Below are 24,502 nucleotides of genomic sequence, written 5' to 3' on the forward strand. Positions count from 1 at the left end.
TAACAGCAGGTTTGTCTGCAATAATGAATTTGATACCCCTGCTCATCTGTGCTGATTTGGAATGACCTAACACAGCATAATTCAAGTTAAGGTTTTTATTTTTCCTTACCTGGTTTACAAATCACATGAGAAATAATTCTCCGCCTTGGGTTAACGGCAGGCTCAACATCGTCAAGTGAACTCTGTCAATGTAGAGAGGTGTTTAAAAAATGGATTAGAAACAGGTGCACTAAATGTTTTCCATCGATCAACATTAACAGTCTTCAAAAAAAATGGCAAATTATTACATTTACTGCTACAAGATTATTGGTGCCCAGAAGTTATGTTTTCTTGCATAACAACTGTCACTGCACATCAAAAGTAATTCATTACAAAATACATCCATATTATAAAAATGGTATCTTCATTTTATAAATATAATAGAGGTACTGGAGAAAGTGCAATAAAGATTCACAAGGATAATACTGGTTATAACTCATCAGGAAAGACTGAACAGGCTGGTACTCTTTTCTCTAGCAAAGAGAAGACTGAGGGGTGATTGGGTTTCATAGGGTAAAGGTAGAGCAGATGTTTCCACTTGTGGGGGAGAGATCAGAACTAGGGGTCATAAATATAAAAGACCATCATCAATAAAACCAATAAGGGATTCAGGAGAGACTTATTTTCCCAAAGAGTGGTAAGAATGTGGTCTCCCTACCACAGGGAATAGTTGAGGTGAAAACGAACAGCTGGATGAGCACAAGGGAGAAAAGAATAAGAGGATATGCTGATCAGGTTTATATGAAGAGGGGTGGGAGGAGGCTCATTTAGAGCATAAACACTGGCATAGACAGTTGGGTCGAACGGATACATAAGGCGATATTTTGACATATGATGTATAAATGCAAGAAATATCATGAAATTAAATTGTGCATAGCCCTTTTGAAGCACTCAAGCCAAAATCTTCCTATTTGTCCCATAAACATAAACCCCGAAATACATGGGGAATTCTACCAACACAAAATGAAGCGGTCAGCCATGTCTCAGTTAATAGCAATCTCACCTCGAAGTCAGAAGTCGGCTCTCAAGTCCCACTCCATAGACTGGAGCACAAAAATCTAGGCTGAAACTCCAGTGCAACACAGAGGGAATTCTGCAATGTCAGAGGTGCTGATTTTCTGATGAGACGTTAAACCAAGGCCCCATCTGCTCTCTCAGATGGACTCCTATGGATGATCCCGTGGCAATATTTCGAATACCAGAGGAGCTATCCCTGGTGTCCTGGCAAATATTTATCCCTCAGTGTCAGCTGTGGCTCAGTGGATAGCACTCTCACCTCTGAGTCAGAAGGTTGTGGGTTTAAGTCCCACTCCAGGAACCCGAGCACGAAAAGAAATCTCGGCTGACACTCCAGTGCAGTGCGGAAGGAGCACTGCACTGACAGAGGTGCTGTCTTTCAGATGTGATGTTAAGCCGAGGTCCCGTCTGCTCTCTTAAGTGGACATAAAAGATTTCACGGCACTATTTCGAAGAAGAGGAGAGTTATCCCTGGTGTCCTGGCCAATATTTATCCCTCAATCAACATAACAAAAAAAACAGATTATCTGGTCATTATCACATTGTTGTTTGGCGGAGCTTGCTTGTGTGCAAATTAGCTGCCGCGTTTCCTACTATACAACAATGACTGCACTTCAAAAGTACTTCATTGGCTGTAAAGTGCTTTGAGACGTCCAGTGGTCATGAAAGGTGCTATATAAATGCAAATCTTTCTTTTCTTTCTTTAAATATAGCAAAGCAGAACCCTAGCCAAAACCAGAGACCCCATCGTAAATCCAGGGGATGGGGCCAGCTGCATGGCCACGGTAGGTACATTGTGCCTGCAAAAGTTGGAGAGCAACTGCCATGCCACTTTGACAGCAGAAAAGAGGCCCAGTGAGGACTCGAGTAAAGTTCTCTTCTTCTGCTCCCAATGGAGCAAAGGAAAATGATAAAAACCGCAGTCTGGTTACATGACCACCAACAATGATTTTATTACTGGGTAACAATAGGATTGCTTCTGCAAAATAGTGCTAATCCCACCAGCTTTGCTTCTTGATGTGCTGTACTGTTTGCAGTACTCCAACTAGTGGCCTAGTTAAGAATTGCAACAATTAACTAATTGCAAGGGAGCTGAATGGGATCACCAGTCCAGAGTGGAAGCTGAACTGATCACCAACTAATCAGCCCAATGATCCACCACTAAAACTACATGTACAGTAGCAATTTATGATAGCTTACCATTTTTTCAGACAACTGGTACAAAACTGCTGCAAATTTTATTTTCCACAACTAGAATCTTTAAAATTACATGAAATTGCACATTAAAATTAGTTGGCACATCACACATTAAATAGACTACATCAGGGGTGGCCAATCGGCGGCTCAATAGCTGCATGCGGCTCTTCAGAGGACAATATGTGGCTCCTGAAATCTTTGAAGAAATATAGGTTATATGGTGACTAGCTTCCATAGCCGTTGGCCAAGTCCCACCTGTGACGTCACGTGACTGCTTCCAGCGAGAAACTGGCGCCTGGACTTGGAGATAGCTAGGCGCTCAGTCTGGACTCGAAAGTAAACACGGTTTGTGCGACTGTGGAAATTTAATAAAAAATGTTCTTACCCCATCTAACAATGGAAGGCAAATGCAAACGGAAACGAAAATATACCTAAGAAAATCATGGTTTCCAACAGGAGTGGGAGAATAAGTACTTTTTTGTTGAACTTAATGGTAAGGCCATATGTCTTTTTTGCCAGACGTGTACCTCTCAGTTCAAAACTTCAAACTTGCAGCGTCATTTCGCTTCGAGCCATGCACATTTGGATCAAGAATTCCCACAAGGTTCTGAACTCTGCACTTTAAAACTAAAAACTTTGAAACAACAAATAGATGTACAAGCCCCGGTCTTCACCAGATTTGCCAACCAATCTCAGACTGTAACGTTATCCTCCTATTATGTGGCCTGGCACATAGTCCCTGCAAAAAAGCCCTACTCTGAAGGCGAGTTTATAAAAAGGTGCCTTATTGATGTGATTTCAATCCTGTCACCAGAGAACGAGAATCTACAGAAGAAAATTTCTGGCCTGCAACTCTCACACCACACAATAGAACGCAGAATCTCTGACCTGAACAATAACATTGAATTGCAATTGCACTCACATCTTCAGCAGTGAGAGTATTTGAGCATCGCTTTGGATGAGTCATGTGATGTACAAGGTAAACCTCAGTTATCAGTATTTGTCTGCACTGTGTCTGACGACTGTGGTGTAAGGGAAGAAACTCCTCAATATCGTGCCACTAAAGGACAGAACTCGTGGATGAGATCTAAAAAAGGTGTTGATGTCGGTAGTTGCAAAAAACAACTTGCTTTTACAGAAGCTCATTGCCATTGCAACGGACGGAGCTCCGTCCATGTGGGGATCTATGAATGGATTAGTAGGGCTTTGTAAATCTGATGAGACCTTTCCTGAATTTTGGACATTTCACTATTATTCAACGTGAGCAACTGGTGTCTAAAAATCTCAAATTAGATCACATCATGAAATCTGTCTTAGATATTGTGAATTTCATTCGCACAAATGCACTCAATCACAGACAATTTCAAAATCTAATTAAAGAACTGGATGAAGACAACTCCTCTGCCGATCTGTCACTTCACTGCTTAGTTCGATGGCTCTTGAGAGGTAAAGTTATTTCCCATTTTTTCGAGCTGCTGGAATCAGTGAAATTGTTCATGGAAGAGAAGGACAGAATACACACTGAGCTTTCAGATCTTGGGTGGGTTCTAGATTTGAATTTTCTTGCAGACATGCTGCTGAATTTGGATAAACTAAACGTGGAATTACAGAAGAGATTCAAGTTGCTGTGTGATCTAGTGCAAAGGGTATTTGCGTTCATAAACAATCTGCAATTGTTTCACAGACAAATACTTAAGGGAGAGTTGACACACTTTCCCTCAAGTCACAACTTCAAGCCAGATCAAAACAAAATGAAGCAGAGCCCCCAAAATGGAGTACAACTAGATATGCAAGCTTGATTAAAGATCTTAAGGACAATTTTGAGGAAAGATTCCAAGATTTGCAACGGAAAAGATCTCAAATCAGATTTCTGATTGACCCTTTTAGTGCTGAATCGATTGCCTGATGCCCCCGTTAATCACTGACACAGCAATGTCCCAGTTGGAAATAATGGAACTTTTGGAAGATGACATTGAAATCTGTTCAGAAGACAGAGGGGACCCTTACTTTCTGGAAATCTGCACCAAAGGATAAATACCCCAACATCAGAGGTCCAGCCTTAAAATTAATCTCGACGTTTGCCTCGACCTATCTTTGAGAGTCTGTTTTCTCGATACTCAAACTTGTAAAATCCAAGCACCGATCAGTTTTGACGGACAGCCACTTTGGAGAACTGCTGCATGTGAGCACATATTATATATATGGGCCCAGGACTTGACCAGGCTCAATGCTTCATCTTCATTAGTTTGAATTTCTATTTTTGAAGTGTTAACAGTTATTTCAACTTACATTCAGTTACAACTTTGAAATAGTTGGAGTTATTTCAACTTGGATACTTCAAATTTCAGTTTTTAATGTGGAACTACTGCTTTCTGCATTTGTTGTGGAATCTCGATTGGTCTCTGCTAACAATGTGGTTAGCAATGATCAATCAGAAAGCAAGTTGGAAACCGATGTATAAAATCAAAGAGATGGGGATAATGTGAACGCTAAAATCTATTCAAAAAAGGGGTGACATAAGAGATATAATATTTACATTACTTTGTATTAGATCTTATTTTCTATTCAAAATGTAATTTCCATACCAGAGAGCTGTAGTGTCTCAATTTTGCTGTAGATTCATACGTTCCATCATGCACGTCATAGTTTGGATCTTGAACCAGGACATCACTTCCTAAATTTAAAAGAAAACAATAGTTCGGGATATTTGCAATTAACAGGGAAATGAAAATACTGCGAAACTGCTCTGTAGCAGACATTCAATACAATCAGCCTTATTTGCAATTCAAATATAACCCAACTGTGAAGGTAACGTTTGAACAAAGTTTAAGTTCCTTTGTTTTAACCATGCAGTTTATTTTCAAATAAATGAATATAAGCTACAGAAATACAATCTTTTATTACTCAAATATTCTGCATTTCATGATTGTTCTGGTTTACAAACACCACACCCTACATTTCAGTCATCAAAAAATAATGAACATCCCCAACACATCAACAAGGCATGCAGTGCAGAGCAAAGTTGTAGAAGTGTTAATAAATTCTGGCATAATTTAGACTAGGGGACCATGTACCAAACATTGATGGAAGAAATTCACACACAAAAACATTTCTTCTTTTTACAAATGTAAATAAAATAGCTGAAACTGTCAATGGATCTTTGTGAACCATAAGTCACATGCAAAATATCATGTTTTTATAACAAGCAAGTGAGTCCTATGACTCTAATTCATTATTTGATGATAGAGGCTGTAAAAAGGAACAAAGACCCACAATGACTTAACTGGTGATAAAGCAAAAAGCTAAATCAGCAAAGTTGATTTGAGTATCAATCAGAAGCTAACCTTCACTCTCCAAGTCATCAAATAGGCTGCTTTCTTCTGTATCAGTCGCTGACACATCCGACAATAGAGTGCAATCACTGTTCTTGTCCAATGCTTCCTCAGAATAGCTTAATTCAGAATTTGTATTTGAATTCTGCATTACCAATGATGCCGATTCTGCCCTATCCCTCAACAAAAGTCTCGCCAAGGAAGCATCTGTGGCTATAGAACATGGAAACAATAATCATTAATTTGTCTGCAGCAGACATGCATATGTTTCTTATCCCCTCGGGGTGGGAAATCAGCACTAAGGATAGGAAATTCTAGTATCACAGTAGTGTTTGCCCCCATAAGTAAAGCAACTGGAGTTGAGACAAGCTGTAAAAGAATAATTATGAAAAGAGCATACCTGGGAACAGAGCAAGGGGGAGAGGAGTTGGGGGGAGGGAACAAAGTGCCATTGTAAATTGGTGCCACAGAATTGGAGGGGAAATGGCTTCCTCTTTGGACAAGAAGGGAGGAACAAAGCGTGCCTCTGAGGAAGGGAACCAGAGGAAGGGAACAGATAGCTGTGAACTGATTGGAGTGGACGGGTTGGGTTCCTTAGCAAAAAGGAGACAGTGACTGTTCAGGTTGATTTTGGGATGGGATGGTCTAATGTGTTTGTTGAACATGGATAAACTCAAAAGATATTTATTTTTAAAATTCAAATAGATGTCATCTGTGAAGTTAAAAACATGCTGTAAACCAGAATGTACCACCTTGCGGGTCAAAATACTACTAGTTTACAGGTGTGCACGCCCCAGGTCCACCAGTCTGCTCAAGAGATGTACCAGCATTTGGGAGCAATGTGTACATCCCTAAACCTCACTTGAAATCATTAGGAGAATAACTTGGTTACACTTTTTCCCCAAATGCATGAATTGTAGAAACAGGAATCACATCCCTTTACATGGTTACTTGACATTTGTTAGTCAACAAAGATGAAGAACACACCTATAAATAGCCACTATATTAACAATCCAATGCATTATAAAGTATGACAACTATAGGATGCTCATTGATAAGTTACTGATGCTGTATACACAGTGTATTAAGAAAAAATTCTAATACATGGTTTAGACTGAAGTTTCTAGGAATAGATGGTGCCACGTAACATTAAGTGTGATGTTCAGAATAAAGATGGCACAGTGTTACAGTACAAGCACTAATGTTTGGCATGAAATTCAGATTAAATTCTCACTCTAGGGAGCCCTGATTTCAGCTGAATCACTACGATGCCAAGCAAAGCCCAGGGGCCTCCTAGCAAGGGAGAAAAATCAGAACAAGGGCAATCATCGGGCTATATTAGCAGCCAGCCGAGCAACCAGTTCAGAACTGCACTATGGAAGCCTTGGAGCAGGCCACCCACTTCTTGGCTGCAAATGGTGAAGAGTCTGGGAAGGAGGCGAAAACCAGAAAAAAGGAAAATTAAATGTAAACACCCTCAGAAAACAGTAGTTATACACCTTACCAACATTAACTGATACAACTATAAAAGTCAAACAATCTCTTCATGTACTTACTCAGCTGCCGTTTTGAAATGGGAAACTTTTCATCGGGAAACAATGGACGTAACCAAGCAGCTTCAATCTTGCTCATACGAAGTCCACCCAGGCAAATAGCCTTATTGTTTTGATCCAATCCAAGTTTTCTTAAAAGCAAGCTTATGATTTTATCATTACCCATTTTAATACTGTCATCTAATGCTTTCCGAATATCTTGCTCACGTGTTCCACTGTTAAGCAAAAGTTCCACTAAAAATGGGTTGCTGCTTTTCTTACAAGCCTATGAAAATCATTAAGAAGTTGTTAAAATTCAAGTACTAATAATTTGACCAAGCAAAATTACAGAGAAGTTATGTTTTGTTCTCAGAATCCAAAAAGCATAATGGAGTTTTTTCTCACATAATGGGGGGGAATTTTAACATGAAGGAGAATGAGGGTTTTTAGGTGAGGGTGGGGGTGGGGTAAAGCTGGCAAAAATGCGAGTATGTTGGGAAGCTGGTTCCAACCTGCCAACTTCACTATTTAACTTGGGCCTGTTAGGCTGGTTGACTATTAACTAATCACTCAGTTGGAGCCATATTTCAACACACTTTACCATCGCATCCACGGGTTTCCTGGGCCTCCTGAAACTAATCATTGAAAGCAAAACAAGAACACAATGTCAATTCAGGAGGCTGACCAAAACTCATGCATATACTGCAATAAATACTCAGTACTCAGCTGCTTTATTACTTACAAGAGGGAAAGGTTTATTTATAGTACTTATGCTGAGTGTTTACTTTCTATACTTTGAAGGTTTTCAGAATCAGGTCTGGATGGGTGTCGCCTTGGCTGCCTTAAATTGGGCCTCGGACAAGGAGCAATATGACCATCAGCAGTGGCAATAGACTGCTGTTGACAGACTGCAGCTGAACAGCAAAGAGCGGAGCAGCAATGGGGTGCAGCTCACAGGAGGGTGGACAGGCAGAGTTGAACTTCCTTGATCGGTCGGAATAGCAGTGCTTCTTCGGAGGCTCTCACATCAGGTGGTGGCAGACATCTACAGCCTCCTAGAAGAGGACCTGCACCTCGCTGGATCTGGTGGCCATTCTTAAGCAGAGCTGTCAAAGTGACCACTCCCTTTTGCCTCCAGATCCTTCCAGCGCTCTGCCAGAAACATATCCAGGATCTTTAAGTTGGCGGCTCACAAATGCATCAGGCATGGGTTGTTTGCTCGGACTGTAATTGTGAACTGCGATGATGGTAGTCAAAGTAAGCAGGCGCTCGGGCTTGCGTCTGAGTCGATGATCACTGGGGCAGAGGGCGGTGGGGTCGATGATCGTGGGTGGGTTTACAGGGTTAGCTCGTTTGGCCTGGAGGAAACACTCCAGCTCCTCTTAGCCCACAAGCAATGCTGTAAAGACACCCAAAGGATCCAGCCCTTCTCATCTCCTTTTACCTGCTGGGTTTCCCTCGGCCTGGGAATCCCAACTGTCAGCAGTTAAAAATAGAAACCTTATTAAAATGGAGCAATGCAGCCTCCTTAAAAGCTTTCAATGACTGACCGGCCTCCAGAGAGCTGACTGGTCACCTGCCCCTCATTTTGCTTCGCCTCCGTTAAAACCAAAAGTGAGCCAGTTTGAGGCGGGTTGGGTTCGGATTTAAATTTTTTTACATTTTAACTTCCCACCAACCCAAGCCCACCTGTTTTGGGGGGTTAAAATTAACCCAAAATATTCTTTGCTTTCAAATGGAAGTTGAATTTTTCATTTATGTCTGTATTTCAGAACTTAAGCCACAATCTCATTACTATCAACTTTAGAATTTGGCAAAAGATGATTCGCGGTTGTAGAAAGAGAATTACAGCAAACTTAACATTCGAACAAAATTATATTTACCTGGTAAATCAGCGATTCATTTTTTGACTTCTGATTGACATCAGCCTTCAAGATAATTAAGTATTCTGCCATCGTGACATTGTTTTCTGAGCAAGCACTCTCAAGCATCTGATTTCTCATTCCACGATCAATGGCCAACTTGGACACACATTTGCAGAGGAGGCTCTTCAACTAATTGTTTCAAAAGATGCAACATAAAATAATTGCTAAGACAGAATTAAAAGAAATGTATCAAATTATTGAAAACAAAAAGAAATTTTAAATGACCTGTCCGTTTCTGCAATGTGTCATCTGATGAAAAATAAACGCGTCAATGTTGTATTCCTTATAGAAAATTACAACAGATGGTATGGTTTCAAAATACATCAAGGCGATTTGGAAACCCTAAATAGGAATAAAGTTTCAAATCACAATTTGATAAGAATTGCTACTGTATGCAAAATTATTTTCAACTTCTCAATTCCGTCAGGCTATTTTTGAAGTTTTAGGCTAAGAAATTCCTGAGTAAGCTACATTTGCTGCTTTCGCAAACATCTCTGTGGTAACATACTTGCTGAAAAATCATAATGCTTATTAACCATTTGGATGATACAGGCGATGACCAGGTGAGTTTGCATATTTAGCACCAACATCAAGCTTTCCTTACCTTTTAAAAATAAAATCATCAATAACAAACACAAAGTAAAGAAATAGTTTAAATGCCATATTGTTGCATAAATGGTTGAAATCACATCAAGAATGGCACAAACATTATAACAATATGCAATGTTTTGCCAACCAGATGATAATTTACTGCTAAGTCAGACAACCATCTTTCACTTTTGCACCGCTAACACAAAGATAAGCATAAATGAGGAAGGCCATTTGGCCCATTCAGCTCAATCTCCTATAGAAAACTATGGTCTCCCATCACAGCACTGTGTAAAGAAATGCTTCTTAACATTTGCTAGTTTGTATCCCTGTCCTCTTGTTCTACAGTCATGCATTAATCTGAAATGTGGCTTCAGTGACACTGACAATCTATCGGCCAATGTGATACTCAGATTCATAGAATCATAGAATGACACAGAAAAGGAGGTAATTCGGCCTATCATGCCTGTGCCGGCTCTTTGATAGAGCTATCCAATTAATCCCACTCCCCTGCTCATTCCCCATCCACATGCAGAACTGCAAGAGAATAACAAACACGGGTCTTCGTAAATACCTTCAATGACAAAAGTGGATCCCGTACATCTTCAATGCCAAAGTCTACTCACAATGCCCATTATCAATTTGTACAATTGCATAACTCAGAAGAAGGAACAATGCATCTCCCTCAATACATGAACTGGATACCATGGGCTAGATATTCCACTTTGCTGGCTATCGCCCAAAAAATGGGCGCTGTCCCAACGATGTTCGATGTCTCAGCCTTACTGATCGCAGGAACATCGCCCATTTTTTGGATCGCGATTTTCCACTCAGCGATATGAAATGGGCGATGTGAAAGGTCGGCGATGTGACGTGCACCCAGCGAACGGCCAGTGGTGTGGAAGGCAAAAAACTTTCCTAGCAACGGCCTTCTGCACATGCAATTTTTTTTTTCTTGGTGGCTGGTTTTCCTGCGTTTGAGGTCAGGGGTCATCCACACATGCGCAGAAGGCACAGGGGGAGCGAGAGAGAGAGAGAAAAAGAGAGAGAGAGAGAGAGAGAGAGATACCGAGAAGGCAGTGAATTGGAGGAGAGGAAAAAGAGTTTTAGTGGTTTACAGATATTTGAAAGACTTTGCAATATACTTTTATATGTTATAATATGCAGTTAATAGTTATATATTATGTCTGAAATGCATCATGATGCTGAGGGGGAGAGAAACCTTTCAGCGAAGAAGCTAATGAAGCCCTCGTCGATGAGATGCAGTCCTGGTGGAGCCAATTGACTTGGGGTGCTCACGGGAAACCCCCATCCCGTGTGTATTGAAAAATCTGGGCGGAGTTCACAGACGTGGTGTCCTCGGCCTCCCAGCTTAATTTTCCGCCGATGTCACAGCCTGAGTTTCCACTTTTTGCTCAGAATGGGCGATAGCCGGCCGTTTTGGGCGATATATGGGCAACGTGAAGTGGAAAGTCTAGCCCCATGTCTTTTGCATATGCCCCAGTCTTCAACCTTTTCAATAGCAGACCATGAAAACACTCATTCAGACATGGCTAGATACTGATCATCAAGCCGTTTTATTTCAGTGGAACAGAGCGATTACAATGATTGGATTCACTTGATTCAAAATCAGTACAATTTGCCTTGGCCTCATTAAAAATATTGAACAGTCTAAATTCCCCACATCTGTGTATCATTTTTCTTAACTTGAACAAAACAAATAATAACTGTCCTCCTGTATGCTAAATTTCAGAGCCAAATCAAAAACCTTGATTCACTGTCAGTGTCTTTCTTTTTATCAAGCGTGTTCACATCTAGAAGGCAAGGCATGCCAGACCATCCCTGGCAAGCACTTGGGACTGGAAACTTCCATGCACAAAGGGTGTAAGGTGTTAGCTGATCAACAAGACAGGCTAACAAACTGTCTATTTTTCAGCGTCTTTGTGAAAACATCAAAACTTCTCATTAACATTTAACCAACGTTTATTTCAGTGCCTTTTTTTTAAATTTAAAAACTATGAATATGTTTTGCTTTATACACACAAAATTGAAAAGTGTGGAATAATAAAAACACCACAAAAGATAACACTACCCTTTCTTCTTTAGCTTTTGTGCAATTAGACTTTTACAACAACCTACCTGTATTTGTACTTCTGTGTCCTCTTCATATCTGCGTAATGTTTCCATCAGAAGTTTTACCAACAAAACCAAGAATGTACGACACAAATCCTTCTTAGGAACAAGGACCCCCAGAAGTTTCAGACCCAGAAACTGAATTTCTGAAACATAATGCATTGAATGATTCATTAATTTGAAAAAAGTTGAATACCTGTGCAATAATTATTCCCTATATTCATCTCTGCTGGCAAACTGGAGCAGCCGCAAGCGTGGAAAACATTAAAATAAATTGTTTTCAGATATGTTCACACTTCATGATGGAATGGTTATACAGCACCTTAATAATTTGCCCTGCATACTTTAACAGCATCTCCCAACCTTAACAAAGGTTAAGAGAAGGAAGATTATAGAAACGTCATCACCTCTAAGTCACAAACTACCCTAACCTGTACACACACCATCTGCCATGCCTTCATCTTGCTCGGTAAAATCATGGAATTCTTCACCTTTGAGGGAACAACATTAGCACAAGGGCTGCAACAGTTCAAAGAAAAGACCCACCATCACTTTTTCAGGGGAACTAGGCATGAGCAATAAAATGAATACATGTGTGGCAACTGGCCTACTGGCTGTCTGAAGCACTGCAATCCAAACTTAACACTTAGGGCTCAATTTTCCTCTTTGCCGATTTTTGGCGCCCAGGAGGATTAACGGCCGATTGTGTGTGCCCGATTGCACCGAAAAAAAAGTTGCAACTTTCACCAAAGTAAAATTTCATTTTTGCGCTGCAGTACCCGAAATTCAGTCTGTCGGTGGAGCTTCAAGTGTGCGCCAAAAAGTCTCTAAGCATGCACCGGGAAAAAAAATATCACTTTTTCCATGTGACTGGTGTGCCCACGCATCTACAGTAAACTTCCTGGTCTTGATCAAGAGATTGTAAACCTGGTCTGCGCATGCGCACACTGGGCTCTGTCTCTATGGAGACACGACACAGTGATTTATGGCACTTTAATGATAACTTTGGGAGAAATGTGCTGCTGTGCACAAAACTGTAGTGCCGTCTCCGATGCTCAACGGGCTCAAGGCACAGGTTGAAATGCTGACCGGCAGGATCGCTCCCTCAGCCTGACGGAAACACAGGAGATTGGCGCTCAGCTTGGAGAGAAGCCTAGGGGGAGGGTTAGAATCCAAGCGCCGAGCTCCTGTGCTTGAGTCCAGCTGAGGGAGCGACCTGCCGCCAGCTGCCACTTCTCCGACCCGTGCCTGGAGCCCTGTGAGCAGAGATTCTGTGGTGGGGTGAAGTCGCAATTTGTTTTCTCATATAACATTAACATTATGTGGAAAAAATTAAATTTCTAACATTGTGTGGGAAAAATTAATTCAGTTATTTTCAGAGTTCCCTCTGCAAAAATCATGATAATGTGTTTTAAATTGTCTTCTTCCCTCGCTCCAAGAACTCAAATATACTCAGCGCTGATTTTAAGTTAATGTTGAGTTTTTCTGATCGGTACTTAAGGCCACGCAGCACTGTCCTTAAAAAAAAAAAATCGGTGTTGGCAAAAATCGTTTAAATGGCCAAAAACGGCGCGGAAATCAATTTTCATCCAGACCTGCGGCAAAAATCTGGTGTACAAAAAATCCATCGCCGATGGTCACCGCCGGCATACAAACTTTGAGGAAAGTTGCAAATTCACAATTGCTGAAAAAAAAAATCAGCGGACGCAAAAAAACTGATGCTCAATGGTGGCGAAAATTGAGCCCTTAAGAGCTGATCTACAGAATTCCAGGTTGACTTAGAGTACCACTCTTGCCTGAACAGAAGGTTCTGGATTCAAGCCTCCCTCAAGGATTTCTGCACAAAATCTAGTGTTGCATTGTTGGAGGTCCCATGGCACTATTCAAAGAACAGGAGAGTTTCTCCTGATGTCTTTGCCAACATTTATCTCACAACCAACATCACCAAAGCAGATTAGGTGGTCTTTTATCTCATTTGCTGTTTGTAGGAGCTTGTTGTGTGCAAATCTACTGCCACAGTTGCCTACGGATTACACTTCAAAAATAATTAATTGGCAGTGAAGCCCTTTGGAGAATCTGGAGGTCAGGAAAGGCACTATGCAAGTGCAAGTTCTTTCTTTCCATACCTAATTTTTGGTGAGGTTTAAGATCACTGTGATGTTAAAACAAATCCTGTTACCACAATAATAAAGCTACTCAAATGACAGGAGTAGCTTTATTACTACAATATTAAATATACACAGCAGAGCCTTGATTATCTGCACTCCTATTACCCATCTTTCTAATAACTACCGGAAGTATTGCCGAACAAAGCCCTCTACAAAACATCACGTCATTCCACGGCTTGTTGTGTTAATTGTATTTCATCTGCTTTACTTGGTGAATAAAATAACATGTTTTCTTTGCTACTTATGTTGTACTTGTTTTCATTATTATGCCTTGGATAATGATATAGGATATGTGCAAAATCAAATTTTGAGATGCTCAATTAGCCCAAGTAGAAGGGGAGGTTCCCTCCATTATAAGAGGATAGCTTGTATTTCTGCAACATGCTTCACATAGAAACCCATCTTAATGTACTTGATCGGATGGAAAAAGGTAGATACAGACGAAATAGAAAAGATTAAAAGAATTGGAAGAGGAAAAGAAGGACTGAAGACAGTTAAAGAGAAGGGTTTGCTGAAGGCTTCTGAAAGCATGAAGTGAGGTGGACAAGGCAAAGAATCTTGATATAGAATTCCAGAGCGCAAGGGAATATTGGCTGAAAGAACGGCCACCAATGCAGGCAACAATTACTAACCCAATGCTAGAGCAATGAAGGATTCATTTGGAGATGTACAGCTGGAGGAAATGACTATGGTAGGATGGGTTGAACCCATGAAGGGATTTGAAACTAAGACCGAGGATCTTTAAATCAGTTTTTGGGATACGGTGAGTCAGAAGACCTGGACAAAGGGTGCAATACAGTACAGGAGTTTGTGTCAGAGATTACATGGGCTGCAGAGTTGGAAATCTTGAGCTGCTGAAGATGGGCATTAGGGATTCAGTAGTAGTTATGGAGAGATAAGGACAAAGGTGAGCAGCATTTTAGAAGTGAAGGAAAACAGCCTTTGCAACTAATCAGATGCGAGAAAGGAAGCTCCACTCAGGATGGAAAGGAACATCACTGCAGTTAACCTGGGAATATCAACCGGAATAGAGGCCAGAAGCATGTATGTGACGAGATGGAGCAGTACCACAGTTGAAAGCAGTGGATAGAATAAGGAGGAGAAATAATAAGCTGTGGATAATGATGGGTCGACTAACTATATAGAAAACACTTAATAGAAAAACAAAATAAATTAAACTCTTCACCTGCTTGCACTGTAACCCCTTCTCATCTGTGTTATGTTACCATGCCTTTTATCTTATTTTTAAACTAGTGCAGCCAATTTTTCACTTTTTTCCTAAAATTTAAAAAGACTTCACTTGCCCATTTCCCCTGCTTTCCAGATCTCTCAATTTATTTTGCAGTGGAAATAAACCAAGCGACACTTCACCAGTGATTGGCTAAAATTGAGCTTCAAAGACCACTTTGAAAATTGAAATGATTGCATCGATAAAATGACCAACTCAGCATTTGGTGTCCTTTCAAACACCAAATAATGAAGCTGGAGTCATCTAATTGGCAACACCAGGATCCCGTCATATCTCAAGTACATAACTCATTGGCTACAATTTAAGTATACATAATGTTAATTCATGAAGGGACTGAGCTATGACGAGAGTTTGGGTAACCTTAGGTTATATTTCCTGGAAATCAGGAAATTAAGTGATCTGATTAAGAACACAATAAATAGGAGCAGGAGTAGGCCATTTGGCCCCTCGAGCCTGCTCCGCCATTTAATAAGATCATGGCTGATTTGATCATGGACTGAGCTCCACTTCCCTGCCTGCTCCCCATAACCCTTTATTCCATTATCGCTCAAAAATCTGCCCATCTCCACTTTAAACATATTCAATGACCGAGCCTCCACAGCTCTCTGGGGCAGAGAATTCTATAGATTTACAACCCTCTGAGAAGACATTCCTCCTCGTCTCTGTTTTAAATGGGCAGCCCCTTATTTGGAGACTATGCCCCCGAGTTTTAGTTTGCCCTATAAGTGGAAATATCCTCTCTGCATGTATCTTGTAAGGTTCAATAAGATCACCTCTCATTCTTCTGAACTCCAATGAGTATAGGCCCAACATCTTCATAAGTCAACACCCTCATCTCCGGAATCAACCTTGTGAACCTTCTCTGAACTGCCTCCAATGCAAATATATCCTTCCTTAAATGCAGAGATCAAAACTGTACGCAATACTCCAGGTGTGGCCTCACCTATATCCTGTACAGTTGTAGCAGGAATTCTCTGCTTTTATACTGTATTCCCCTTACAATAGAGCCCAACATTCCATTTGTCTTCCTGATTACTTGCTGTACCTGCATACTAACTTTTTGTGTTACATGCACAAGGGCCCCAGGTCCCTCTGTACTGCAGTACTTTACAATTTTTCTCCATTTAAAATTATAATTTGCTTTTCTATTTTTTCTGCCAAAGTGGAAAACCTCACATTTTCCCACATTATACTCCATCTGCCAAATTTTTGCCCACTCACTTAGCCTATCTATATCCCTTTGCAGATCTCGTGTCCTCCTCACAATTTGTTCCCCCACCCATCTTTGTTTCAGCAGCAAATTTGGCTACATTACACTCGGTCCCTTCATTCAAGTCATTAATATAGATTGTAAATAGTTGACGCCCCAGCACCGATCCCTGTGGCACCCCACTAGTTACAGTTTGCCAACCGGAAAATTACCCATTTATCCCGACTCTCTGTTTTCTGTTAGTTAGCCAATCTTCTATCCACATTAATATAGGACTTCCAAACCCCATGAACTTTTATCTTGTGCAGTAATCTTTTATGTGGCACCTTATCGAATGCCTTCTGGAAATCCAAATACACCACATCCACTGGTTCCCCCTTATCCACCCTGCTTCTTACATCCTCAAAGAACTCCAGCAAATTTGTCAAACATGATTTCCCGGTCATAAAACCATGTTGACTCTGCTTGATAGAATCATGCTTTTCCAAATGTCTTGCTACTGCTTCCTCAATAATGGACTGCCTCCTTTTTTTTTAAATGGGGGCATTACGTTTGCGGTTTTCCAATCTGCTGGGACCTCCCCAGAATCCAGGGAATTTTTGGTAGATTACAACCAATACATCTACTATCTCTGCACCCACTTCTTTTAAGACCCTAGGATGCAAGCCATCAAGTCCAGGGGACTTATTCACCTTTAATCCCATTATTTTACCGAATACTACTTTTTTTAATGATAGTGATTGTCCACTATTGGGATGTTTTTAGTGTCTTCTACCGTGAAGACCGATACAAAATATTTGTTCAAAATGTCTGCCTTTTCCCTGTTATTAATTCCCCAGTCTCATCCTCAAAGGGACCAACATTTACTTTAGCCACTCTTTTCCTTTTATATGTACCTGTAGAAACTCTTACTATCTGTTTTTATATTCTGTGTTAGTTTGCTTTCATAATCTATCTTCCCTCTCTTTTTTTATAGTCGTTCTTTGCTGGCTTTTAAAAGTTTCCCAATCCTCTGGCCTCCCACTAGTTTTGGCCACTTTGTTTGACCTTGTTTTCAATTTGATACCATCCCTTATTTCCTTAGTTAGCCACAGATGGTTATCCCTTCTCTTAACCTTTCCTTCTCATTGGAATATATTTTTGTTGAGAGTTATGAAATATCTCCTTAAATGTCTGCCACTGTTCATCAACCGTCCCACACTTTAATCTATTTTCCCAGTCCACATTAACCAACTTTGCCTTCATACCTTTGTAGTCTCCTTTGTTTAAGCCTAGGACACTGGTTTGAGAATGAACTTTCTCACCCTTCAACTGAATTTGAAATTCAACCATGCTATGGTCACTCATTCCAAGAGGATCCTTTACTAGGAGATTGTTTATTAATCCTGTCTCATTGCACAGTACCAGATCTAAGATAGCCTGTTCCTTTGTTGATTCCGCAATGTACTGTTCAAGGAAACTATCCCGGATACACTCTATGAACTCTTCCTCAAGGCTACCCTGGCCAATTTGCTTTGTCCAATCAATATGAAGGTTAAAATTGGCCATGATTATTGCCGTTCCTTTTTTACAAGCCTCCATTATTTCTTGATTTATACTCTGTCCAACAGTGTGGCTACTATTAGGAGGCCTATCGACCATGCCCACCAGCGACTTTTTCCCCTTATTATTCCGTATCTCCACCCAAACCGATTCAACATCTTGAACTTCTGAGCCAATATCTTTTCTCATTAATGCACTGATCTCATCCTTTATTAACAGAGCTACTCCACCTCCTTTTCCTTTATCTGACTGTCCTTCCGAATTGTCAAATACCCCTGAATATTTAGTTCTCAGCCTTGGTCACCTGGCAACCACGTCTCTGTAATGGCTATCAAATCATACCCATTTGTATCTATTTGTGTCGTCAACTCATCTATTTTGTTACGAATGCTGCGTGCATTCAGATAGAGCTTTTAAATTTGTTTTTTTTTTTAAAACCCTTTTTTCCTGCTTTGACCCCATTTTGATACACTTTTATGTTTATACATTCTGTCCCTTCCTGTCACACTCTGGTTTACATTTCCCTCAGTGCTACCCTGCTCTATTATCTTCTCCTTATTCTTTGACTTTTTAAATTTCCACTCACCTGAACCCTCCCTCCCACTATTTAGTTTAAAGCCCTCTCTACAGCCCTAGTTATTCGATTCGCCAGGACCCCAGTCCCAGCACGGTCTAAGTGGAGCCCGTCCCAATGGAATAGCTCCCTCTTACCCCGGTACTGGTGCCAGTGTCCCACAAACCAAAACCCATTTCTCCCACACCAGCCTTTGAGCCCCGTGTTTAACTCTGATCTTATTTGCCCTATGCAAATTTGATCGTAGCTCGGGTAGTAATCCAGAGATTATTACCTTTGTGGTTCTGCTTTTAAATTTGACCCCTGGCTGCTTATAATCCCTCAGCAGAACCTCTGTTTGTCCCACCTATGTCGTTGGTACCAATGTCGACCACGACAACTGGATCTTCCCCCTCCCACTCCAAGTTCCTCTCCAGGTCAAAGGAGATGTCCTTAACCCTGGCACCAGGTAGGCAACACAGCCTTCGGGACTCACGCTCTCGGCTGCAGAGAACAGTATTTATCCCCCTAATAATACTGTCCCCTACCATTACGTTTCTTTTTACTCCCCCCACTTGAATGTCTCCTTCTGCCACGGTGCTATGGTCAGTTTGCTCATCCTCCCTGCAGTCTCGGTTCTTGACCACACAGGGAGTAAAAGCCTCGAACCTGTTGGACAATAGCAAGGGCTGAGGCTCCTCCATCACGCCATCCTGAGTCCCCATACCTTCTTCAGTTGTAGTCACACTCTCCTGTCACTGACCACAGATCGAATTTGAATGAATTAATCTATTTGGTGTGACTAGCTCTTGGATCGTGGCGTCCAGGTAACTCTCCCCCTTCCCTGATGTGTCGTAGTGTCTACAGCTCGGATTCCAGCTCAACAAGGTGGAGCCGAAGTTCCTCGAGCTGCAGATGTGGTCGCCCTGGACCTCAATGGTGTCCACCATTACCCACATGCAACAGCAGAAACACACCACCTGTCCTACCATCTCTAATGTATTCAATTAGTTAAAATGTGAAGTTTGGAACATTTAGTTTATAATCCCAGCTCTTAATTTAAACCAATGCCCAAGAAAAGAGAGAAAAACTGACCAACCCAGCAGCTAGTGAAATATCACTTATCTATTTTTACTTTTTTTTTATATAATTGATTTTAATCTTCCCCCTCTTTTCCGAATTCCCACTCTTTCCAAATTCCCAAATAAACCACTCTGTTTAACTGGCTTAAACTAATGATAGTAGCCCTAAGGAATACACCTCTACTGCTGTTTCTCTTTGGATACAGCAGTAAAGATGTAATACAGAACCTCTGAGTTCACTGCTCCTGTGGCCAACCCCAGTTGCTCCGCACTCCTTTGCCCAGGCTCTCTTCTCCACTCCAATCCACAGCTGGGCCTATGTCCCGCTACCTCTGGGATCAGCCCTGCACTGCACTCCCATCCTCCCCAACTCAGCAATAGAATCATAGAATCATAGAAATTTACAGCACAGAAGGAGACCATTTCGGCCAACTGTGTCCGCACCAGTCGATCAACAGCTATCCAGCCTAATCTCACTTTCCAGCTCTTGGTCCATAGCCCTGTAGGTTATGGCACTTTAAGTGCACATCCAAGTATCTTTTAAATGTGGTGAGGGTTTCTGCCTCTACCACCCTTTCAGACAGTGAGTTCCAAACCCCCACCACGCTCTGGATGAAGAAATTTCTCCTTATATCTCCTCTAAACCTCCTTCCAATGACTTTAAATCTATGCCCCCTGGTTGTTGACCCTTCTGCCAAGGGAAACAGGTCCTTCCTATCCACTCTATCCAGGTCCCTCATAATTTTATACACCTCAATCAAGTCTCCTCTTAGCCTCCTCTGTTCCAAAGAAAACAGACCCAGCATCTCCAATCTTTCCTCATAGCCAAAATCCTCCAGTCCAGGCAACATTCTTGTAAACCTCCTCTGCACCCTTTCCAGTGCAATCACATCTTTCCTGTAATGTGGTGACCAGAACTGCTCACAGTACTCCAGCTGCGGCCTAACCAGTGTTTTATACAGTTCAACCTCCTTGCTCTTGTATTCCATGCCTCAACTAATAAAGGCAAGTATGCCATATGCGGGTCATATTCCGGTTGGCAAACAGTAACTAGTGGGGTGCCGCAGGGATCGGTGCTGGGGCCTCAACTGTTTACAATTTATATTAATGACTTGGACGAAGGTGCCAAGTGTAATTGGGCCAGTGTTTTATAAAGTTCAAGCATAACCTCCTCGCTCTTGTATTCAAAATACTGTTCATCTTCTTTGCCTTCTGTTTCCCTTCTTGTGTTTGATCAAGTATCTGCCAAGACTCGCTTTCACAGCCACATCTCTTTCCTCAGCAACTGTCTCCACCTCAGACTTAATCCACATGGATTCCAACTGAAGTTGCACCCTTCATGTTTTGGATCCACCCAGGATTACAAATATCTACGATATATTCAGTGTTCCTCCAACCACTGCTCTTGTCGTATCCTGGGATCCACGTTCAATACTATGTGCCACCACATACACACTCTGGGCCTCTCTCTTCAGCAGCACCGACTCACTGTGTCTAAGCTGTCCTGGTCCACAGTTCCATTTCATCGTTTGCCTCATCCGGCGCTTTAACCAAAAATCTTTTTCCTTCCTTTCAAGTGTCAAGGATCATAAGCTTCAACAACTCATGGACACCAACGCCCCTCCGGAACCTACTTCCCTCTGATCCCATCCCTTCTTCCAATCTCACCTCCTGCCGTGTTTTCACTATCCCCTCTGACCTTCCCCTCTCTGACCCTGAATGATCAGTCCTCAGCAAAGGCCTGAACTTCATTCTCTTACCTCAATGAATTTCGAGCTCGGCAAGATGCGGAGCTCTTTTTCCTCCGCCTTCGCCTCCGTGCTCACTTCTTCGGCCAGGAGTCTTCCCCCTCCCCTCACCTCCGCACAGCTGACCCTTTCTCCTGTTTCCATAATTCTCGCTCTACTTGGACCTCTTCCTCGGGTCTCTTACCCTCTCTCGACCTCTTCATTGCAAACTGCCAACAGGACATCGGCCATTTCAATTTCTCTGCTCCACTCACTCACTCCAACTTATCTCCTTCTGAACTTGCAGCACTCTGCTCACTCAGATCCAACCCCAACCTGGTCAACAAACCTGCTGACAAGGGTGGCGCTGTTGTCAGTTCGCCAAACAACCTCTACCTTACAGAGGCTGATCGTCAATTCTCTGACACCTCCTTCTACGTCCTCCTGGACCATGACCCCACTATTGAACATCAAGCCATAATTTCCCAGACCTCATCTACTTTGGAGATCTTCCCTCCACAGCCACTAATCTCACAGTTCCCCAACTCCACATAGCCAGCTTCTACTTCCTTCCCAAGATCCACAAACAGGACTGCCCGGTAGACCCATCGTTTCCGCCTGTTCTTGCCCCATAGAACTTATTTCTTACTATCTCGACTCTATTTTCTCTCCCTTTGTCCACTCTCTTCCCACCTACATCCGCGATTCCTCCGTCACTTTAACAGTTTCCAGTTTCCCGGTTCCGTCTACTTTTCACCATGGATGTCCAATCCCTCTACACTTCCATCCCCAACCAGGATGGCCTGAGGGCGCTCCGCTTCTTCCTCGAGCAGAGGCCTAACCAGTCCCCATCCACCACCACCCTCCTCCGCCTGGCTGAACTTGTTCTTACATTGAACAACTTCTCCTTTAACTCTACTCACTTCCTCGAAATTTAAGGTGTTGCTATGGGAACCCGCATGGGTCCAAGCTATACGTGCCTTTTTGTGTGCTATGTGGAACATTCTTCTTTGTTCCAGTCCTACTCGGGTCCCCTCCCTCACCTCTCTTTCCGGTACACTGATGACTGTATCAGTGCAGTATCCTGCTCTCACCCCGAACTTGAAAATTTCATTCACTTTGCATCCAATTTCCACCCTTCCCGCACCTTCACATGGTCCATCTCCGACTCTTCCCTTCCCTTCCTCGACTTCTGTGTCTCCATCTCTGGGGATAGGCTTTCGACCAATATCCACTATAAGCCCACTGACTCCCACAGCTACCTGGGCTACACTTCCTCCCACCCTGTAAGGACTCCATTTCATTCTCCCAGTTACTCCGTCTCTATCTCATCTGCTCTGACAACACCACCTTTCACACTAGTGACTCTGACGTCTTCCTCTTTCCTGAACAGATTATTCCCCTCTGCTGTGATTAACATGGCCCTCGACTGTGTCTGCTCTATTTCCCGCACCTCTGCTGTGACCCATTCCCCTCTCTCTCAGAACCACGACAGGGTTCCCCTTGTCCTCACCTTTCACCCCACCAGCCTCCACGTTCAATGGATCATCCTCCACCATTTCCGCCACCTCCAGCGTGATCCCACCATCAATCACATCTTCCCCTCCCCTCCCCTTCCCTTTCAGCATTCTGAAGGGACCGCTCCCTCCGCCTCACCCTGGTCCATTCCACAGTCACCCTCAGCACCCACTCCCCTTCCCACGGCACCTTTACTTGTAAGCGCAGGAGAAGCAACACCTGCCCTTTTACCTCCTCCCTTCCCACTATCCAGAGCCCCAAATATTCCTTCCAGGTGAAACAGTGATTTACTTGTACTTCTTTCAATTTAGTATACTGTATTCGCTGCTCACGATGTGGTTTCCTCTACATTGGGGAGACCAAGCGTAGATTGGGTGACCGCTTGGCGGAGCATCTCCATTCAGTCCACATGCGTGACCCTGAGCTTCCGGTCGCCTGTCACTTTAATTCTCCACTCCATTCCCACTCTGACCACTGTTCCAATGAAGCTCAACACAGGCTCGAGGAACAGCACCTCATCTTTAGTTTAGGCATTTTACAGCCTTCTGGACTCAATATCGAGTTCAAAATTTCAGAGCATAAGCACTGCTGATCTTTGCCCCCACCCCCCAGAGCCTGATTCTTTCTTTCATTTTTTTCTCCTTGTCTCTAATGGCAGTTGGTCATTATTCTGCCATTCACACCCTATCTTGACCAATGTTTTTCTAACCCTTGGCATTACTATTTGAATTTGGGCCATCATCCCCTTTTGTCCCTCCAATCTCTTCTGTCTTCCAATCTATCACAGACCTTCCCCTTTTGTTCTTTCTTCTCCTCCCCCTTTTAGTGCTTGTTAAGAATCTGTTCTTTCCGAACATTCGGCAGTTCTGACGAAGGGTCATCGACCCAAAATGTTAACTCTGCTTCCTCTCCACAGATGCTACCTGACCTGTTCTTGTATTCCATGCCTCGACTTATAAAGGCAAGTATTCCATATGCCTTCGTAACCACCTTATCTACCTGGTCTGCTACCTTCAGGGATCTATGGATCTGCACTCCAAGATCCCTTTGTTCCTCTACACTTTTCAGTGTTGTACCATTTAATGTGTATTCCTTTGCTAGACCTCCTCAGAGGCATTATCCCATACTTATCCAGATTGAATTCCATTTGCCACTGTTCTGCCCACTTGATCAGTACATTGATATATTCCTGCCATCCACAGCTTTCTTCTTCATTAACATACCACCTATTTTAGTGTCATCTGCAAATTTCTTAATCATACCCCCAATTTTTAAGTCCAAGTCATTGATATATAGCACAAAAAGCAAGGGACTCCAAACTGAGCCCTGCAGAACTCCACTGAAAACAGCCTTCGAGACACAAAAACACCCATCGACCATTACCCTTTGCTTCCTGCCTCTGAGCCAACTTTGGATCCAACTTGACACTTTGCCCTGGATCCCATGGGCTATTAGTTCTGTGACCAGTCTGCCATGTGGGACCTCATCAAAAGCTTTGTTAAAATCCAAAAACACTACATCATATGCACTATCATCGAAAAATTCAACCAAGTTAGTCAGACACGACCTTCCCTTGACAAATCCATGCTGACTGTCCTTGATTAATCCATGTCTTTCCAAATGAAGATTTAGCCTGCCACTCTGGATTTTTTCCAATAATTTTCCCACCACTGAATTTAGGCTGACTGGC

The 24,502-nt window shown here is 42.3% G+C and overlaps 1 protein-coding gene across 5 annotated transcripts in view; it reads right to left on the bottom strand.

The window, feature by feature from the left end:
* Positions 1-24,502, bottom strand: part of lrrk2 (leucine-rich repeat kinase 2) — a 234,783-nt gene that overhangs the window by 109,947 nt on the left and 100,334 nt on the right. For 4 of the 5 annotated variants that reach the window (XM_070897489.1, XM_070897487.1, XM_070897491.1 and 1 more), the window contains 7 exons: positions 11,770-11,909; positions 9,268-9,384; positions 9,001-9,171; positions 7,142-7,403; positions 5,598-5,798; positions 4,839-4,927; positions 110-182 (listed from right to left, as the gene is read on the bottom strand). In XM_070897489.1, the coding sequence (XP_070753590.1) occupies positions 110-182; positions 4,839-4,927; positions 5,598-5,798; positions 7,142-7,403; positions 9,001-9,171; positions 9,268-9,384; positions 11,770-11,909 (1,053 nt within the window). The remainder of the gene's footprint in view (positions 1-109; positions 183-4,838; positions 4,928-5,597; positions 5,799-7,141; positions 7,404-9,000; positions 9,172-9,267; positions 9,385-11,769; positions 11,910-24,502) is intronic. The other variant, XM_070897488.1, reaches the window with a different exon arrangement.

The sequence above is a fragment of the Pristiophorus japonicus genome, chromosome 13 (genome assembly GCF_044704955.1).
Source record: "Pristiophorus japonicus isolate sPriJap1 chromosome 13, sPriJap1.hap1, whole genome shotgun sequence".
Classification (NCBI taxonomy): Eukaryota; Metazoa; Chordata; class Chondrichthyes; family Pristiophoridae; genus Pristiophorus; species Pristiophorus japonicus.